The 20,097-nt window shown below is 39.7% G+C and overlaps 3 protein-coding genes across 5 annotated transcripts; 1 reads left to right on the forward strand and 2 right to left on the reverse strand.

Annotated features, from left to right (window-relative positions):
- Positions 1 to 1,396: 1,396 nt before the first annotated feature.
- On the reverse strand, positions 1,397 to 9,331 carry LOC116213891 (5'-3' exoribonuclease 3). Of its 3 annotated transcripts, none has more exons than XM_031549017.1 (23): positions 8,924 to 9,331; positions 8,207 to 8,309; positions 8,030 to 8,106; positions 7,551 to 7,742; positions 7,225 to 7,344; positions 7,059 to 7,121; positions 6,811 to 6,960; positions 6,565 to 6,729; positions 6,145 to 6,222; positions 5,946 to 6,032; positions 5,516 to 5,803; positions 5,166 to 5,267; positions 4,897 to 4,992; positions 4,726 to 4,796; positions 4,219 to 4,347; positions 4,011 to 4,087; positions 3,874 to 3,914; positions 3,703 to 3,777; positions 3,452 to 3,609; positions 2,910 to 3,026; positions 2,734 to 2,809; positions 2,489 to 2,607; positions 1,397 to 2,270 (listed from the first exon to the last, which is right to left on the reverse strand). In XM_031549017.1, the coding sequence occupies exons 1-23, from the start codon at positions 9,125 to 9,127 to the stop codon at positions 1,703 to 1,705; spliced, it is 3,156 nt and encodes a 1,051-aa protein (XP_031404877.1). In that variant the 5' UTR covers positions 9,128 to 9,331; the 3' UTR covers positions 1,397 to 1,702. The 3 variants fall into 3 exon arrangements, with proteins under 3 accessions (XP_031404877.1, XP_031404878.1, XP_031404879.1); XM_031549018.1 differs by having other exon boundaries at positions 2,910 to 3,014; positions 8,924 to 9,127; XM_031549019.1 differs by lacking the exon at positions 8,924 to 9,331 and having other exon boundaries at positions 7,551 to 7,738.
- A 3,902-nt stretch (positions 9,332 to 13,233) lies between these two features.
- Positions 13,234 to 16,826, reverse strand: LOC116213233 (zinc finger BED domain-containing protein RICESLEEPER 2-like). The gene is made up of 4 exons (XM_031548100.1): positions 16,235 to 16,826; positions 14,023 to 15,692; positions 13,569 to 13,881; positions 13,234 to 13,502 (listed from the first exon to the last, which is right to left on the reverse strand). Exons 2-4 carry the CDS (start codon positions 15,688 to 15,690, stop codon positions 13,402 to 13,404), a joined length of 2,082 nt encoding a protein of 693 aa, XP_031403960.1. The 5' UTR covers positions 15,691 to 15,692; positions 16,235 to 16,826; the 3' UTR covers positions 13,234 to 13,401.
- On the forward strand, positions 16,461 to 18,592 carry LOC116214492 (zinc finger MYM-type protein 1-like). The gene is made up of 2 exons (XM_031549893.1): positions 16,461 to 16,537; positions 17,728 to 18,592. The coding sequence occupies exons 1-2, from the start codon at positions 16,461 to 16,463 to the stop codon at positions 18,590 to 18,592; spliced, it is 942 nt and encodes a 313-aa protein (XP_031405753.1).
- The last annotated feature ends 1,505 nt before the right edge of the window (positions 18,593 to 20,097 follow it).

Consider the following 20,097-nt stretch of genomic DNA (forward strand, 5'->3'; position numbering starts at 1 on the left):
CCTTACTGCATACATGGATAACGTCTCATGTTCATATATAATAGAGGCGTTAATTAGGTTTACTAAATTCGACGATCGATCTCAGAAGAACTTGATTGAGTAATAAGTAACTCGAAAATCAATCTCGAGCTTTCTGGCGCGGCCAAAGCAGCTGCAACTTGCCTGCATGAGATGGGAATTATGAAAGAATTATGGTGGGTGAATATATACAAACACAAGTTGCCACATTGAGCACCTTCAATTCTGATTCTTATCCTTATGTCGGTACAGGACACATGCATCTATACACACACACACACATATACATACATGGGACCGACTAAGATGCTTTCTACCTAACCAGGCCAACTCACACGTGTGTAATGTTTGACCCTCGCTGTTATTATCCATCCGACCTGAACCCTCTCGACCAGATAATCGGAACTTAATGTCCCATCCATTTCAGGAATGGGCAAGTTGATCCGGAACAACCACTCCTTAACCATTTCCTTATTTTATTTATGCTTTTTGAACCATGTAGTCTCTCAATCTATTGACTGGAAGTAATCTCCATCCGGATATTGACTTAGACTCAAGCATGAAGTACATTTAATAAAATTCGGGCATATCAAGTCCGTCTATATAGAATGCAGTTTGTCGACTATATTAGTCTCACCCTTTAGTAGGTTTATCTCTTTTTTGTTTTTAATTTTATTTTCCACCGCTTAATTTTTAAAACAAAATAAAGTAGAGACAAGAACAAATTTGAAAGGAAAGAGAGAGATTGTGAAGAAAGCAACAGTGGAAAATGGGCCGCCTTGGCCACTCGATATGTCTCTTTTTCTGACCGCATACCCGACCAATTTTATGCTCTGAATGCCACACGCACGTGCGGTCGAGCCCACCTTCACCGACTCCCTGTGAGGTCCCGAGATAAATTCCTACCTAGACATGGTCCATTCAATTATGCCCATATCTAGCAAATGCAGTGATCGATCGGGGATTCGAGGGAACTAAGCACAACAGCTCTAATAAGGAGATAAACGTTCACGGACCTTGCAAGTCGAGAATGATTCAGCTCAACTAAGCATAAGTCGAGACCCAGGTTTGATTTAGTAACTTCTCTAGCATATGAAATCATCGAAGGCCAGGATGAATGGCCCATGAGGTGGCCCATAGTCTGAATTCTAAGGCATGAAGTCACCAAATCATTGCTACAATACGACCTTTTCAATTTTTATATATGCATATATATAACGACGGAAGAGCAGACGGTAATTCTTTCTACAGAAGTGGCCAAAAGCCGCCGGAAGAGGACAGGAGACCGACCGGTCCCGGCCACCATCAAAGCACCAATCCGCCGCTCATTTTTTGAGTACAAGTAAAGGGTTAAGTAATCACATCTTAACTTCAAACATCCCAGGAAGACAAGAATCTGATTTGAGTAAAATTTATGCAAATTCAAAATACAAAATCGCTGCCAAGATAGATGAAAAAAGGTGATCTAAACTGTATCTATGTCATCGCTCCACGATGAATAAGATATACAGACAATATATGGAAGGAAACAAGCAATAAGATTACGATGTTGATGACGACGATCATACAGCTCCTGGGGACATTAATCTAATCAAACCTGAAACAATTGTACAACACTCTTCAATCGAGGGCATTACTATGCTCTATGCTCTCGAGTGTTGAAGAAAAAATAACCTAAATAATTCTATCGCTGGTAATGGCTGTGCCTCGGTGGCGGCCCCCGCCTGTCCGATCTCCTGTCCAGAGCGGAGTACGGGTTGCTTGATTGGGGCGGGCCGGCACGATTATTATAATTGCCCCGTGGGGGGTTCCAATTGCCTCGTTGCCACTGTTGAGGGTTATTTCCCGGGGGACCCCCGTATGGGGGAGGATGAGATCTTGGGTACCCGTTGTTACTGTGCTGGTTTGAGTGCGGACCACCATGTCTCTTTCCAGGACCATCATAACCGCGCTGATGGTTTCTCTCGTTCCCGTAAGAGTAAGCTGGAGCACCTGACGAAGGGTAGGGGGGAACATACCCATTGTCACGCCCTCGAGGAGGGTACGCCATGCCTGGAGGAGCGGAAGGAGCAACGTACTGCCCCTGGTACGGGTAGTTTGTTACTGATTGGATTACAGGGTAATGTTGTGGTGGAGGGACGTGCATCCGATTAGCATAGAAACTGTTGTTGCCAAGTTGCAAGCTGTTGGCAACAAGCCGATGGGCAGCCTCTCCAAGCTGTAGGCCCGATATGGACCCTGGCGGATTGGGCCTGAAAAAGTAAAACCAGCTTCCAACTTCAGAGTAATGCAAAACAATAGGAAACCTAACTGGATAATTGAAAGTGACCCTAGTTTTTACCATTCTCTACATGGAAAACGGGTATACTCCAGATTCAGCAGAAACCGGGACTAGGCTAAAATTGCTTTACCAAGAAATACACTAGTTTGTCTATCACAAATGCACACAATGTGTTCAATGGTTTTGTACCTAAGGTAATTCTCCACTGGGTTCCTCCGAGAATCATATTGGAACCTCCCGTCGTCCCTCCGCCTATTATCTTCATGCCAGAGCGAGGTTACAGGTTTTATATCTTCGGCTTGCACCATCTGCAAGCGAAGAGAAATTTGACACAGAGAAAGAACAGTAAATGCAAAGGATATGTAACAAAGAAAGCAAACTGCATGTGGAAAGCAAGTATCAATATCTTTTCTTCATTGGACTGTCGCGCATACCTTCTTAGGAAATATAACACCTGCAGGTGGTCTGGCTATGTGCTTATGTGAATCGGGAAGTTTGTATATCACACATCTGATGCAGAGGAGAGCGAAATTGATATAACCGCCAATGAGTTTATTGCTGCAAGAAAAAGGTGTAAAAAGGAAAGTAACATCACGGTAGAGAGCCTTACAAGACTTCGTTGTTCATTATATCCTCCATATCTGCAACAGGAGATCTGAAAAAGGGAGGGCATGGGTCTCCAGCACAGGGAGAAATATAGCCGTTCATCCCACCACTGCATGCAGCTCTAAGAAGAATCAGAAGATGAGCCCCAGAACATTTAAAGCTTAAAGACATCAACATAATATACAAGGTGCTAGAGAACTTTCAAACTACTTGAAAAGAGGTAACGTGTAAAATGGGTATTTCATTGCATAGGTGCAGCTTGATGAAATATTCATGTCTGCCTGAAGGAATGAGAACTGCCTCTGTCATTTCTCAATGGGCATGTTCAATTTATCTCAATTCTCAAACTACAAAGGGGTTCTAGGTGATGCAGAAGGTTCAACGGAAGTATGTTTGAAGGAAGTAAATGGAAATCAAAGGGAGAGATAAGTCAAAGACAATCCACGGAAAAAAGGAAAAGAGAAAATGCCTTTGGCAAATTCCTATAAACAGATACAAATGACTTCCTTGAAAAATGACAATCTAATCAGTGGTGGGGAAACAAACCTCAACTCAGGTTTCAATGGCTCCTTGATCTCAGCTCGAGCAGCATCACTCAACTGTTTAACGCGATTATCAAGAGAATAAATGCATACAGAGAGCGGATGTGAGGATGATACAAAAAGCATATCGAACATCATGCTATTCCTTCGTGCTTCCTCCTCCTAATAACCAAGTGCATCCATCGATGGTCAGAAAAAATACTCATATCATCAGGAAATAAAGCAGCATCCGAAGTAGATGAGCAAGATTCACACCGTCAATGTATGTTCAATTTTTGCGACCTCATCAAGAAGACGAACTTCATCTATAAAAGGCAACTTTGCAATGCCCTACAGCGGAGATGAACCATTCACAAGGTCAGCTTTTGATTAATAGAAGTATGTGAATGCATAACAAATAATTCAGACTAGTCTAAAGAGGTCCACCTGCCAAGAATAGCGTTTCCCATTCATGTCGACTTCAAAATCTGAGAATGGAAGCCACAATTCAATCATGCAATTGGTCACAGAAACTAAAAAGCATCAAATAGTTTTCATAAAGATATCATGAAGAAGCCACATACCAGTTGGATAAAAATCAATAATTGGAGAATTTGGATCAGTCATGAGCTTTCTATACTCCAAAGGAAGGGCATGGGCACTGCGAGTATGAACCACCTTAGTATTATAAATCAAAGATCAATCTGCTTTTACTCAGAAAATCTAGTACACACACAGAAATAAATTCTAGAAGAAAATAAACTCTAGAAGGAACAATAGAAAATGTCTCACCTAGCAGCAGGAAAAACACCTAATAGCTGATTGAAAGGTTTGAATGGAGTTCCCAATTCAAATTTTATGTCCAGCTGACCGAGATCCTTGAGATCAGAAGCAAATGGAGCATAATGATATGGATAAAACCTGAAACAATGAAGCAGAATAAGAATTTATTCACTGTATTCATAAGAATTACCTTCGGAACTTATCCCCAGGCTTTGGGCATCATAAGCCTTAGGGTTGGGACGAACCCAACTCCTGAAATTTTCTGGTGTCATGGAAAGGAACAACCAGACCAAATAACAAAGGATTGTGCAACAGATTCTCCAACAGTGGAGGAATGCACGAATCATTCAACAAGACTATACTGTTTCAACAGCCAGATCCTATATATGGATAAACAGCCAAAGTAAAATATATCCAAACTAATATATAAGTTACAGTCAACTCTCAGGCTTCGGCCTTATTGAAAGAAAAGAGCAGGGAACCATGAAAATCTCCTGAGAAGGGGGAGAAACTCACCATTGCCAGGAACAAACCCCTTCATAATAATATTGCATGACCCAACATAATCCTTCCGTGTATCTCAAGACCTACCCAATAAGAGAAGGAAAAGAAGTCAAACCATGCCTGTCAATCAAATATATGGCATCAAATCTACAGAAAGAGGGATGTGAACTTTTATGCACTCACAACATCTCTTCGTATCGTCTCAATTTCTTCTGGAGTTTTTGCAGAGAATTTTTCCTCATAATACCTTTCTTTCCACCCTGGGTCCCCCAATTTGATCTATAAAAGCAAATAAAAACATAAAGTCACATAAATTTGCTAAGCCAGAAGGTAACCAATAAGTATAATGTCTAAAAATAAAAGACCAAAAAAAGCAAACTTGAATGACTGCCCCAAATATTTATATCAGACTTCCAAGCATCACAAATGAAGCCTTACACATAAAGACAAACCTTATCTTCTTCTGGATTTTCTGAGTTAAAAACATCATTTTTCTCACGGAGCAACCCCTTTAGCTTTATTTTCAGTTCCTCCTTATTATCATTTTCATCCACCTGAAAAGCCAAAGGAATCAGCTTATAAACATAAAAGGTATAATATTCAATCTACCAATCCAAAAAGAAAAACAAAATATTCATCCTAGGCTTGAAACAATAAATGCAGATCTCACGGTCTAGCACCAAATTTACTACCAAATCCTATTTGCATAAAACAGCAAAATATAACTGATTGCAGCAGATTTAAGTGCTTCCGAGTAACAAGTACGAGAAACGTAATCAAAATTTACATGTGTACAACATACTTCAATCTCAAGTTCGTTCTCAGCTTCAACAATTGCAGCACCTATTGTGGCCCCTGAAGACAAGCATGAAGCCTTATTGGGGCGAATCAAGATCTCATTACCCTCTTCATCCCATTTTCTTTTGCTCCCAGCGCCGGCCATCTGATAAGGGGCAGGTGTGGGACCTGAAGCAAGACGAGAACCCTGAAATCGAGCAACTGGAACCAGCAACTCAGGTTCAGCTTGAGGGGCCGCATCATCCCCTCTTCTCCTTTGTGCCTTTTCACGCTTTATTCTCTCTGATTGACGCTGAGGGCAGAAAGGGAAAATAAATTTGACAAATCAGTTCTGACCACCAAATGTTAACTTTATGAGAGCAATATAATATGTACATCTGAAGAAAAAAAAACGCACAAAGTGAGATCATATTTTCACAAAGATGAATACAAACCTGATGCAATCTCGCTCTCTTCTGAAATATTTTATCTTCGTATGATCCAACGGCCTGAATAAACCGCTCAACTCTATCTAGGTGGGGCTGAGAAGTAAAGCAGTAAGTAAGAGAAAGATAAAAGGAAAGAAAAGAAAAGGAACTCATTCAATTATCAGGGAACATAAAAATAAATAAATAAATATGTTGAAATGAGTACCTTGCTTGCATTGGTCAAATATCCACCTATTGCTCTAAATTCTTTCTTGTATACTGCCAACAGCAAATTAATAGCACCCTGGAACATAAAAAGAAGGAAGCTTCTCAGCAAGCCGTCTAGTCAATTAAAATTTTGCTCTCCGTAATACCAAAATTCATAGCATGCCATCATAATACCCAAAAGGAACCAGTATATTCTGCTTATTCTTCAAATGTCTAGCAAGTGAATTTTAAAAAATTACAGGACCTCAATGATCCACATATTACATTCATACTTCTAAATTCATCCGAACAGCTACAAATTGCGATTTATAAGTTCTTCATTTCTTAGATGTTTGTAAAACTTAGGCTAGTTTTCCACTTAAAAAAAAAAAACAAGAAGAAAAAGGGTGCTGCAAGCTTGGTGCAAGCTATTACGTACCTCGCGAATCTCCAAGGTTGGCATGTGAGGCAAGAAATCATTGCCCACAAAGAAACACATGAAGATAAAATCATCAACAATGCGTTCAAAATCTATTTCGAATGGAGATTGAGGAATCCTCATCTCGTACTCCAAATACTCCCGAAGGGTCCAAATGTTCAAAAACTGTAAAGGGATATACAAATTAGGAATCTGGTTGTAGAAGGCAATCATGATATTGTATATGTATGACTTCTAAGGACAAACCTGGAATGGTTTCTTTGACACAGCAGCATCATCTCCTTTCTCATCGAATTCTCCTGCCTTTTTCTTCGGTTTTCCTTCACAATCTGCAGCCAAATGACCCATCTGACCACAGAGGAAGCACTTGTCTTGTTGCCCAGGTGTGAAAACAATCTGAAAGTATCATTAAAAATACCAAAGATAATTAAAATACTGAAAACATCCACTATCTACATGGAAAAAACAGGCAATCCAAAAGGAAATCACCATACCTCTCGAAGAATTGAAAAATGGACTTCATGGGTGGCCAGTGCAAGCATAATTAAATCTGCATCCTAAAACAAGTGGCCACACAGAGAGCATTAAGCTTTGCTAATTTAGTATGAAGCACTATCACATTGATCTATCTTTGTAAAATGGTTGAAGGAAGATGTATACCAAACCATACAGGCAATGACGCGTATTTGGATCATAGCCTGGAAGATTTCTTTGAAGACGAATGTATGACATTATTTTGTGCTCCCCTTCACCAGGAACATTAGCATCGGATAGTATAACCTACAAAAGGTATTGCATAAGCAAAAGCTAGAGTGCTCCATCTAGATCTAATCCACAAGGGAAGCACACCATGAATATCTCACAGAGCGCATAAATGCTTTTATAAACACAAAATTTTTATTCAGCTAAACAAGAAAGTACAGTACGGTTATGAGGACACGCGTGCATCATAAGAAAAGGCCATAACTAGGCCCAACTGTGGGTACCTTGATTGATCTCCATCCAGGATCATTATTAAGTCTAAGATGTATGTAATACTGTAGCGCAACCGACAAAACCGCCATAAATTCAGTTCCTGGAGTGATGACATTAGAATCAATAAGTTGTGATTCCTGTTTAGGAGGAAGCTTTCGGCCTTCCCTTTCAAACTCCATCCTCAGCCGTTCTTCTTCAGCTGCCTACAAAAAACCCAAATATTAGTGGCAGCAAAAAGCCTCATCTTCAGAAATTTTTATTTAGGTACTCAATAATAGAGAAGCTCATGAAACAGAGAACAAGGAGACATGCCACGATTTCTTCTTTTTTGTATCGACCTCAGAATATTACTAAAAAAAGAGATGATAGTTGATATCTATGTATAAAGTAATAGTAACGTCTTTAACTATATATAATCACGAAAGTTTCCAAAAGTACATGTGCCAAAGTATAGGAACAAATAGTACGTAAAGTTCAGAAGGATACACACCGCATCTGCTGCATCTTTAGCTGCTCGGAAACGCCTAGAACGTTGCTGATTCATCTTAGCCCTCGGGGCAACACCATCTATCGTTATTACAATTTAAGCAAATCAGTTTACAGGTAACGCCATACTTAAAACAAATCTTCTAACCTTACGATCAACATGAATAAACCAAATACCTACCAATAGCCATGTATAGCAATTTACGAGGCCGGACCATCACAAAAAGCCGGTCGATGTAATCAAACATGCATTGAAACACCTCGTCGAAGGTCATCGGAGCAGGCTGAAGAGGATCATTAAAACAAGGGTCAAGACACATTTATATTAGCAGGTAAAGTCAGTTATGGACAATCATATAAGATGGACACGACCCCTCCACTTGGGATGGAGAAATTAACAAACTTTTTCCTCTATGTTACATTCATGTTGTCTTGAATAGAAAAGGTTACCCAATTTTCGATTGGAAAAAATAATAATAATAATGAGGTGGTTCATCAGCCAATGAACCAGAATTCCGGGACAAATAAAAACCACTAACTGACAACTGATTAATAAAAAAACAAAAAGCCCGCACGAATGGATCTCACATTCCTGAATTCCGTATACTGATCGAGTCACCTCAGGAAGAAACAGCATAACTCTCTATTCACACATAGTTGCTCAAGTTCGAACCGAAACAAAACGAAAGAAATCACAAAACACTCAATTTCCCAGCTTGTGATTACAGCTGCAGGCAACAAAATTTTAGCAAACTCCGATGTCCAACACACACTGTCGGGCAACGAACTAAGAACTCGCAACAAATACAGTGAGCAAACATCAACAACACCGCAAAAGCACCACGCAACAAACTGAATTCCACATAACGCGGTAAGGAACAAATCAAAGAGCTCATACCCTGTCCTCGGGGTGGAAGCAGGGGTGGATGATTCCGTTCATGTCGAGGTACAGGTTGTCGTACTCGATGTTGTTGGGATTAGGCTGGCTGGTGTCGACGGGGATGGAGACGCCGTCGATGACGACGGGCTCTTCCTCGACGACGTCGACCACCACCATCGGGTACTTCTCCGCGAGCCATCTGTAGAAAGCTGGGACTCCCATGGCGAAGGCCCTAACCCGTCACCGATCCGGTCGTGGAAGGAGAGCTTCGTGCGCCAAACCCTAGAGGGAGGGATGGAGGGAGGAGATGGTGGGTATTGGAATATCCCAAATGCCAGATTCTAAAAGAGGGAAAGAGGCCGAGGCTGAGGCTTTATCCGGTTTGGCGTTTAGGGCAAAAATATGAAATACGGCGGGACCGAGGCGCCGCTCCGCCGGGGAGATCTTTTGGCGACGGATAAGGGGATAGGGACTGTTTGGCGACAAGTTTAACGCTGCACTGCTCTGGGTTGTCTCTATCTAGGACTTGGATTTTGTCAATCCAGGGATAAGGGCGGTGGGAGAAGAGGAACATGGCCCGAGGATTTGGGCCCATAGTCCAAGCCCAACACCTTGGCACAATCCCAAGCCCAAGCCCATCGAACATATATGTGATTTTTTTTCAATAAAGCCCATCAAATATCATAAATCAATCATCGATTAATTTGCTAAAGCGAATCAATTTTAAACTAACTAGTAGTTTAATCGGGCCCATTTGGCCTTCCCGATACTAGCGTTCACACCGAAAAAAAACTAACTAGTAATTCAGAAGGGGAGGATGTCGGAAGAGGGAAGGGGGTTGAAAAAGCTCCATTGAATTGAAGGATCTTTCCAAAAGTAGATCAGAGTATTTAGCTAATTATAGGGTTCTTTTTTTTTTAATGGAAGATGTTGATTACAGTAAAATCAAACTTCCAATGAAATTTATAGAGATCGGAGTTAGTTAATGGGATAGTCGCTTAATTGGTTGTTTCTTGTGTAAGGCTCTTAACTTTAGGAAGGTAGTCTTGACTGTGAACTCACCATGGGGACATCTAAGCAGGAATGGAGCCAATGAGTTAGCGGGGGGCAATTGCCCCCCCTGAGATTCTCCCAAAATCCCAAATGCCCCCCAAAATATACTTTTGTCAAATATTTGCCCCCCTGAAAATATAAAAATATGCCTTGTTGCCCCCCCACCCCTCTTTAGATCCCAAGCCTCTTATTAAAATATAAGTTTTAATTTTAACTGACTTAACTTGAACAGGAGATAACTAAGAGTCTGAGACAAGACTTAGAGTTAGACAAGAAGTTAAGAACCAAACCCCAACCACAGAAGTTCTGTGACTGTGACACTCATTGACAGAACTCAGAAGCAAACTTGGAAGGCTGATTGGAACAGGCAACCGAGAACGGAGTTGGTGAAGAAGAAGAAGAAGAAGAAGAAGAAGAAGTTCTGCGACTGTTGAAGCCGAAGGCACGACCTTGATAAAGAGAGCATCGCTGTCTCGCCGGCCCCGTCTCCAGACGGACCAGACTCCGGTGAGGCAGTGACCCATCCAGGTACCCGTCTCCCCCATTCCTTGTTTTCCATTTGCATGTCCTTTTTTTTTGCCCCTCGTATCTATATCTTAACTGTTCTTCTCTTGGTCCACCTGATCTAGATTAGGCCTCTTCTCAGTTATTGGGTCCTTTAAATATTTTTTTTCTCAGTTTAAGGAACTTGTTTTGTTTGTCTCCTGCTCATATGGGTTCCAATAGATAGATATGTAGGTCTTTCGTCTTCGTTAATATAGTTAATCTGGAAATCTGGGTCAAAGGTTTTGTTGGTCAATCTATTTGAGTCTTGTTGAACCTATTCTGGAATCAATTAGTCTTTGTTGACTATTATAATTTATACGCATAAAAGTTTTTGTCTTTTTTATTGTTGCAACTCTCTGTGGTGTGTAGCGAATGGTCAGCAAGTGGACCAAGTCCTAGCTCCTGCTTTCAAAGAGTTTGGCCTCTCGGAGCTCCGAACTGTTACCAATGGATTTAGCAGTGAGCTGATTGTTTCAGAGAGTGGAGAGAAAGCCCCCAATGCTGTCTACAAAGGGAAGTTGAGGAACAACCGATTCATTGCCATTAAACGGTTCTCCAAACAGTCTTGGCCTGACCCACAGCAGTTTGTGGTATAATCTGAGATTCTTGTTTCCGCCTTGGTCTCTATCTGTCGATATGTTAATGTGGTGTTATAGTGAATCCTTAATTTTTGCTTCTGGGTATTATGGTTTATGGCAACTAAGTTTTGTGCTACTTAGTTTTCTGCTTGTTAATCTCACTGCTCATTGGATTAGAAAACTATATACTTCAATGTTAGATTTTTTGGATTTGTCCTTTCTGCTGGGACATCTTAAAGCTTTTTTTGTTGGTACTTTTGCACTTGATTTATTCTGGAAAATCTATGAATAGTTGTCTTGAGAGTAATTTATGTTAGGAATTGGTGTATGCCCTAGAGGCAATCTATCATCAGTTCCGTAATATGACATGTATTTCATTATATTACGAGGCATTTCTATTATTGTGTAGATTGCGCTAAATATGATTCTACACAATAATGTCCTTGGAATAGTAGGTTCAATAGGCATCAAGTGTGACTTGATTGTGAGAACCTATAATTACCGAACATTATTCCTAAATGTCCATAGTCAAAGTATTATCGTTAATTAGGACAACGATAATACGGTTAGACTAGTGTGGGTGTTGATTGATGACCAAGTCTCACAGATCATGGATATGGAGATATCAAGTCACACCACATGTATACATTAAGAGTAATGTGTATTGGACTGACCCGCCATGAGATTGCTACATGGGTTGTTACGTGACTGTCATTAGCATATCTCAAAGTGACTATAGTGTAATGATCCTTTGACTTGAGGTCACCATGGATTCCTACATGTAATGTCGTATATTTTGATACTGTCAAACGCCACCGTAACAGGCTGGTTATAAAGACAGTTATTGGGTATACCACAGAGCATGGAGAGGAATGTGAGTGACCAAGATAGGACTTGTCCCTCCTACGAAACGGGAGCGATGTCTCACGGCCACTTGGTGGTTAAGTCTAAAAGTGTATGCATACCCAAATGAGTCGATATAACGATATCGAGCTCATTTGTTCTGATAGACTTACCCGGTAAACCAAGAAAGAGAGATATTGAGTCATACAAGGATGTCATTGACTATGCCTTGTGCTCAATAGAGATATAGAGGACAATGGATTATATTACACGGTAATGTAGGTCACGAGGTTCGTCGAGAAATTGACTTTCTGATTACTTGAGTAACAGTGATGTATTGCTAGATGCCGCTCACTGTTTGTAATATTGAAATAGAGATTTCGATATTACTATCAACGTAATTGGGAACCTACAGGGTTACACGCAACGATTAAATCGACGGAATATTTTGAAACAACAAAATTGTCTAATAGAGATTAGATGATTTATGGTGCGACCAATTAATCGGATATTTAATGAGATTAAATTTGCCGATTAATTAGACTCGATTTATTAGATTTAATGGTGTGCTAAGTGGCTATTTTCTATGGAACCACTTGGAGCCAATTATAGAAAGAAACATGGGCCAATTGTATGATTACACTTAGCTATACACTTGGCTCATCGAAACCTTAATTCTCTTAATCCCACACCGGTGGGACAAAAGAAATTCTCCCATTCAAATGCTTATATATATGTAGATATATATGGCTGTGATATATAGAAAACAAATGTATGCTTATATATATATATATATATATATGTGACAGTGTATGCATATATAAGTGTGTACGCATATAATTTAGGCCTGGCAATTCGTGTCGTGTCGTGTTTATACGTGTCGTGTCTAATCGGGTTCGTGTCATCAAAATCATAACCCGTACACGACACGATTATTAAACGGGTCAGATTTTGAAAACACGAACACGACCTGTTTATATCCGTGTCAACCCGGACACGACACGTTTAAACCTGTTTATCGAAACGTGTCATAATAGGTACGTGTTCGTACACGACACGATTATATCCGATTACCCGACACGTTAACACGACCCGTTTATTCGATTAGTCCGGTTACACGGACACGTTAACACGACCCGTTTATCCGATCAACTCGATTACATGGACACGTTAACACGACCCGTTTATTCGACACGTAAACACGACCCGTTTATTCGACACATTAGCACGATTACGACCTGTTTATTCCGAACAGAAATTTCTAGGAAGTACAAATATCATGATATGTAAGTCTAGTCTTAAAATAGATCACAATAACTTATAATTGCATCATATCATTAATTCTTCCAAAGTAGGTAGCATTGTTCAAATAAAGAGTAATTAGGCTAACTCAGATGAAATGCTGACAATGCTAGTAGTAGCCAATCAAGAACCAAAGATGCCCTTGCAGTGATGGCATCTGAATTGATCGCTCCTTTAATTAACCACGGTATTAGACCCTTGAGTTGATGGCTCCTCACTAATATTTAAGTTCATCACATCCTCTGTAATTTGATCCATGGAAATCCCACAACTATCTACATTCAAAAAAGAGAGAGATCAACAAAAGAACTTTAGAAATCAGAATTGAAAAGTAAACTTACCAGTTAATCCATAAAGCCAATCTCGAGAGCACATGAGTGCTTCCACAAGGTCGGGTTTCAAAGAACTCCGATACTGATCGAGAACACGACCTCCGCAGCTGAATGCTGCTTCAGAGGCAACCGTGGATACGGGAATACTCAAAATATCACGAGTCATCCTTGCAACCGTCGGATATCGTTGGGAGTTAAGCTTCCAATACTCAAGAATGTCCAAGTCCGTCTTTCTATCACTCCTTGTCTCATCTAAGTACTTTTCTAACTCAGACTTTTTCGAAGACGCTGAATACACATTATCAGCATAATCATCGAACTCCTGATAAAATATTAAAAATAACAAGGAGAATGAAATGACAAACATATTCCAAGTGCAAATGACAACAAGAAAAAGAAAATACATGGGGGACAAATACAAATATTGATAAAGTAATATACATAACATTATTAAAAATTTTACCTCTAGCATATCTACGGATTCTGACTCTTGATCAAGATTTGACGCCACTTTCTCTTGTAATGCAGATGTTCGATTCACCTTTTGATGTGTTGTGTATTCTTCATACAATGAGAATAATTTGTCTCGAACAGTCTGAAATTCTGAAGATTGACTACCATACAACTTTCTGTAACTCCAATCCACAAACTCAAGTTTATACCTAGGGTCCAATATCACCGCAATCGATAAAATCACAGAAAATTCAGACCAGTATTTTTCAAATTTCATAAGCATCCTCAACGACATTGCTCTCAGATCTTCATCTGTCCCATCACTATACTCCTTGAGCATTACATATGCTTTGAAAATGGAAGGAAAGTATAGATTTGCAGTCGGATACTTACTTCCAGAAAATAAGTTCGTAATCTCAAAGAAAACCCCCAAGAACTTCTTTATCTTCTCAATCTTCTGCCATTCCAATGAGGTAGGACAATTTGTATAATTTGAATCACTTAACTCTAGGTGGCAAAATGCACGGCGATAATAAAATGCACTTTCAAGCATAAGAAAGGTTGAATTCCAACGAGTAGGGACATCTTGCCTCAAGCCTTTCTTCGGATTCAAAGACATGAGTCTCACACATTCAAGAAACTTTTCTTTTCTAACTTGAGACCCCTTAACATACTTGACACTCTCCCGCACTTTGTCGACTGCAACATCAATCTCTTTTAGTCCATCTTGCACAATCAAATTAATTATGTGGGCACAACATCGTTGATGGAAGAATTCACCTTTGGCTAGGAGTGCATAATTCAAATTTAAATGCGATCTCAACAAGCCCACGAAAGTGTCATTGGCAGAGGCATTGTCCAAAGTAATAGAAAATAATCTTCCCTCAATACCCCACTCAGCTAACAAAGAGGTAATCTTATTGCACAATGCCACACCGGTATGTGGAGGTGGCATCAGGGAGAAATTCAGAATCCTCTTTTGCAAAATCCAATTTTTGTCAATAAAATGTGCAGTCAAAGAGAGATACCCATCAGTAGCAATCGAGGTCCACAAATCAGATGTCAAACAAATCCTACCACTAGCTTCCTCAAGCAAGCATTTAATCCGTGACTTCTCTTTCTTATAAACTTTCAACACATCAGCCCTTGCAGTGTTTCGAGATATAACAGAGACCGACTCACGCAAATATGAGAACACAGATCTAATTCCAGCATACTCCACGAAGGCAAGAGGCAGATCATGCATAATCATGGCAGCAATCAATAACTCACGAAAGCGTTCAGGATCAAATGTAGCATTTCTCAAAGAAATATCATGGTTCATGAGCAACTGACCAACATCTCGTGTATCCTTACGAACGCATTTTTCACTATGCCTTTTCAGATTTCCAGTCCCATATTGACTATCAGAAATAAAAATAGCGCCGCACTTCTTGCACTTACAACGACTCTTACCATCAATCGTCTTTTCTGCCAACCTCTCATAAAAGTGCCACACAGGTGAGGTAAGCCTTCTTTTTCGCTTGCCCGTCGATGTCCCTGCCTGAGCTCCTGTTACAGTGTCTTTGATCTCATCTCCAATGAGCTCAATTACATCATCATCTTCATTTATTGTGAATAAAGGATTTTCCTTCCCAGAGGATTCCAGGTTCACCTCCAAATTATTTTCTGAACTCATCTCTAAATAAAATAGACAATGAGAAATCGGTTAATGCAAATGGAAAAAGAACACGCAAATTAAATTGCAAAAGTATGGTGACAAGATATGACAAGATAGCCAGCATAAAGTGCATAAAGTATGTTTCAGGCAACTATCCAATGTATATTTAAGAAAGTTCATTGTTAAAGAAGTCCTCTCCCAATCAACAGTGCCTCCAACGGGAAAGCTCAGTACTTTAAGTTATCATATACTAATTTCACCTAGAATTTCTACCTTGTCTCAGCATTGCCACTGAGTATTGGGATTAACCACATTATGAGCGCCATTCATAGTGGCTGAATATTCAGTAAGACAGACAAAGAGAGACCTCCCACTCATGTACAATTGCTCAAATGAAACTGGAAACATCCTGCATTCCTTTCTTCAGGCAATTTCAGTCACACTAACCGAAAAATAACATCACCAAAATGCATTCAAAATCATAAGAGCAGAGGAGGACAGCAGCAACAGCTCGAATGTCAACGATGAGAATAGAAATGAAAATAAAGTTACAAGAACTGACCGGATCAAATGATGAATCACTGCCACCATCGCTGTGTCCAACAGATTACAGTAACCAAGGCTGGGATCCACTGATTGCGGCAAAGAAATGAAGGATCAGCAGAGATAAGAACAATTTCCTTGAGCAGAACAGGAAGAAACCGAAGTTAGATCAGAAGAAAAGGCCAGCGGCAGTGATGATAGTGACGATCAAGACTTGAGAGCAAGGGGCGCGTCACGGTGGAGCGATGGAGGCTTCTTCAGTTCTTCTGCTGACAGTGACAGAGGTGGAGGCGGAACGGGAACTTCCCAAGCAAGCAGCGCAGTAGCAGGAGGAATTTTAAAATTAGGGTTAGTGGAAGGGTATATTGGTAAATTCGATTAGATAAACGGGTTAACGGATTACACGATTAAATAACACGATTAAACACGTTTAAATAAACAGGTTTAATCGTGTCTAATCGGGTTATGCGAGTTCAACCCGTTAAGACACGTTTATTAATCGTGTCTAAACGGGTTGAACCCGTTTAGACCGAATATCAAAAAACCTCAACCCGAACCCGTTTAACTTCGTGTCGTATCCATGTCGTGTTATCGTGTCGTGTCAAATATTGCCGGCCCTAATATAATTGTAGGAAAAGTCAAAGTTGAATTGTTCAACTTTAATTAATCCTACTATTTTAATAAATTTCGGGTGTCGCATCGGTGTTTCTTTCGAGTGTTGGCCGCTAGCATCGCTGATCTCGAAGACTCGTTGACAAAGTCGGTGTGGATACCGGTAGAGGCGTCACGCGTGGGACGCTCGATCGACAATTTTAAATATTCCAGGTACGCTTTTATTTACTCTTATTCTTCTAGTAGGTCTTGGAATTAGTTTCACGGGTATGAAATTTTGAATTTATGTTCCTTTTACGCTTCCGTTGGCCCCGTGAAACTAGCAATTTAGGCACATGAATCATCAGATTGTGCATTGTGATCTTTGTCCCATTTTAGTCAGCTGTAAGAGTTGTACAAACTCAATGTTTTCATCCTTTTCAAACAGTCCTTCAGGGACTCTATCTAGCCCACTAAGTCAGGTTTGTCTGTAGAATTTCTTCTGATTAGTGACTATGCTGCTGATTTTGTTGTTCCGCCTTATCTCTTTGAATTTTTTTCTTGTGTAGATATGGATAAGTATCTTATAAAGAAGAAATTAACCACAGAAGAAACATTAACGACTGGAGCAAATAATGGCGTCTCAAAAAGAAGACATGTGGAAATCAATTTGGAAGATCTCCCTTCGGATCCTGGGCTTAGGAAAAAAAATTTCGATTATCATCCTAATGATCGTAATAGAATTAGAATGCATTATTTGCAACAAGATCCATGTCAACCGAAAGGACGCGATTTTCCTCAAAAGAAATTCGGAAATATATTCCGGCGCTTTATTCCAAAATGGTTTGAGGAGCATAAAAATTAGCTATGATATAGTATTGTGAAAGATGCCTCCTTTTATTTGTGTTGCTATCTTTATAGGCCGGACATTGGAGTGCAAGCAAGTGGTGAAGTATTTGTGTCGGAAGGATATACAAATTGGAAGAAAAAAGAAACATTCAATGAGCTTGTTGGAGGTCCGAATAGTGCTCATAACAAAGCTTGGAGAAGATGTGAAGATTTGATTAATCAACAACAACAAATCAAATTTGCTTTTGAGAAGCAATCAGAACCAGCACGTAAAGATTATCGGCTTCGTCTGACTGCTTCACTTGACTGCATTCGTTTTCTTCTATCTCAAGGCTTGGCATTTCATGGCCGCAATGAAGCAAAAGAGTCTCATAATCAAAGCAGCTTTCTTCAGCTCCTCTATTTTCTTGCTAGTCACAATGACGCTATAAAAAATGTTGTCTTGAATAATGCTCCAGGAAATATGAAAATGATATCCCCTGATATTCAGAATGATCTTATCCGTGCTTGCGCTATGGAGACCACTAATGTTATTCTCCATGAGCTAGGGGATGAATTCTTTGCTATTTTACTTGATGAATCTCGTGATGTTTCGGTCAAGGAACAAATGGCGGTTGCTCTAAGATTAGTTAATTCGGAAGGGTATGTTGTTGAGCGTTTTCTTGGCATTGTTCATGTTAGTGACACTACTGCTTCCTCACTAAAAGTGGCTATTCAGCTTCTTTTTCTGAAGCATAATTTGAGCTTGTCTAAAGTGCGGGGGCAAGGCTATGATGGGGCAAGTAATATGCGAAGGGAATTTAATGGACTCAAACCTTTGATCATGCAAGAGAATTCTTCTGCTTATTATGTTCATTGTTTTGCTCATCAACTTCAACTAGCTCTTGTTGCCGTGGCAAAAAAGAAACCACAAGTTGCTACATTTTCAACTCGGTGACTATTATAACTACTCATGCAAGCATAAAGATCTTCTTTGAGAGAAGCAACAAAACAGAGTCTTGGAAGCATTTGAAATTGGTGAATGCTCAATGGGTAAGGGTTCAAATCAAGAGAGAAGTCTTCAAAGAGGAGGTGATACACGTTGGGGATCTCATTATCGGTCATTGATAAGTTTGGTTGTCATGTTCTCATCGGTTATGGAAGTTCTCCAAATCATTGAGAAAGATGGCTCGACTGTAGATCAAAGGGGTGAAGCATTTTCCTTATTGAGTATTATGCCAACTTTTGAATTTGTGTTCATCTTGCACTTGATGAAAACTATTTTGGGAATCACGAATGAGTTGTCTCTAGCATTACAAAGGAAAGATCAAGATATTGTGAATGCTATGGTTTTGAATGAAGTGGCAAAGCAACGTTTGCAAGATATGCGGGGTGAAGGATGAGACTCTTTGATGAGTGAACTATTTATATTTTCTGATAGAAATGACATTGATATCATAAATATGAATGAAATATATGTGGCTCCAGGACGATCGCGACGGAAAGGTGAAGCCTTGACAAACTTGAGTTATTTCCGTTTTGAGCTTTTTAATAGTGTGATTGATTGGCAACTTCAAGAACTCAACAGCCGCTTTCAATGAGGTAAACACAAATTTGCTTCTTTGTGTGGCTTGCTTAAGCCCAAATGATTCGTTTGCCTCTTTTGATAAGTCCAAATTGATTCAACTTGCTCGTTTTTATCCTTCGGAGTTCTCTGAGGTTGATATTCAGTTGCTTGACAATCAACTTGAAACTTACATTCTTGATATGAGATCTCATGAAGAGTTCTTAAACCTAAAAAGTATCGGAGATCTTTATCAGAAGTTGGTTGCCACAAGAAGGCATATTGTCTATCAACTGATTTACTTACTTATGAAGTTGGCGTTGATATTACCAATTGCTACTGCATCGGTGGAGAGAATTTTTTCAACGATGAAAATTGTGAAGAACCGCCTCCGTGATAAGATGGGAGACTCTTGGATGAACGATTGTTTGATTACTTATATTGATAAAGATATTTTTTGTAATATTGACAATGAAAGAATCTTAAATAGCTTTCAGGTTATGAGGTCTAGAAATGGACATTTGTAATTATTTAGTTTTTAATTCAATGAACTTCATATATCTTTATCGTTAATATACATTTGATATAGTTTCATATATAAGTCTATTTTCGTTTTATATTTTGCCCCCCCCCCCCCCCCCCCCCCGAGTTAAATTCCTGGCTTCGCCCTTGCATCTAAGTGGAGTTCAGGTGAGCATAATTAATGGAAGATAGTTTGGATTTAGGAAGATAGTCTGGACTTTGTATAAATGTGAGATCAAGTTTATTTAGCAAAAATAAAAAAAGGTGAGATCAAGATGGATTTAATTTTCCTAATGGGTTGGCACTGGCTGCTAGCACATTCATCTATGCATTTATTTGCTCGATGGACATTGCAAGGTCTAAAGATTTTAGCCGGG

The sequence above is a fragment of the Punica granatum genome, chromosome 7, assembly GCF_007655135.1.
Source record: "Punica granatum isolate Tunisia-2019 chromosome 7, ASM765513v2, whole genome shotgun sequence".
Taxonomy (NCBI): domain Eukaryota; kingdom Viridiplantae; phylum Streptophyta; class Magnoliopsida; order Myrtales; family Lythraceae; genus Punica; species Punica granatum.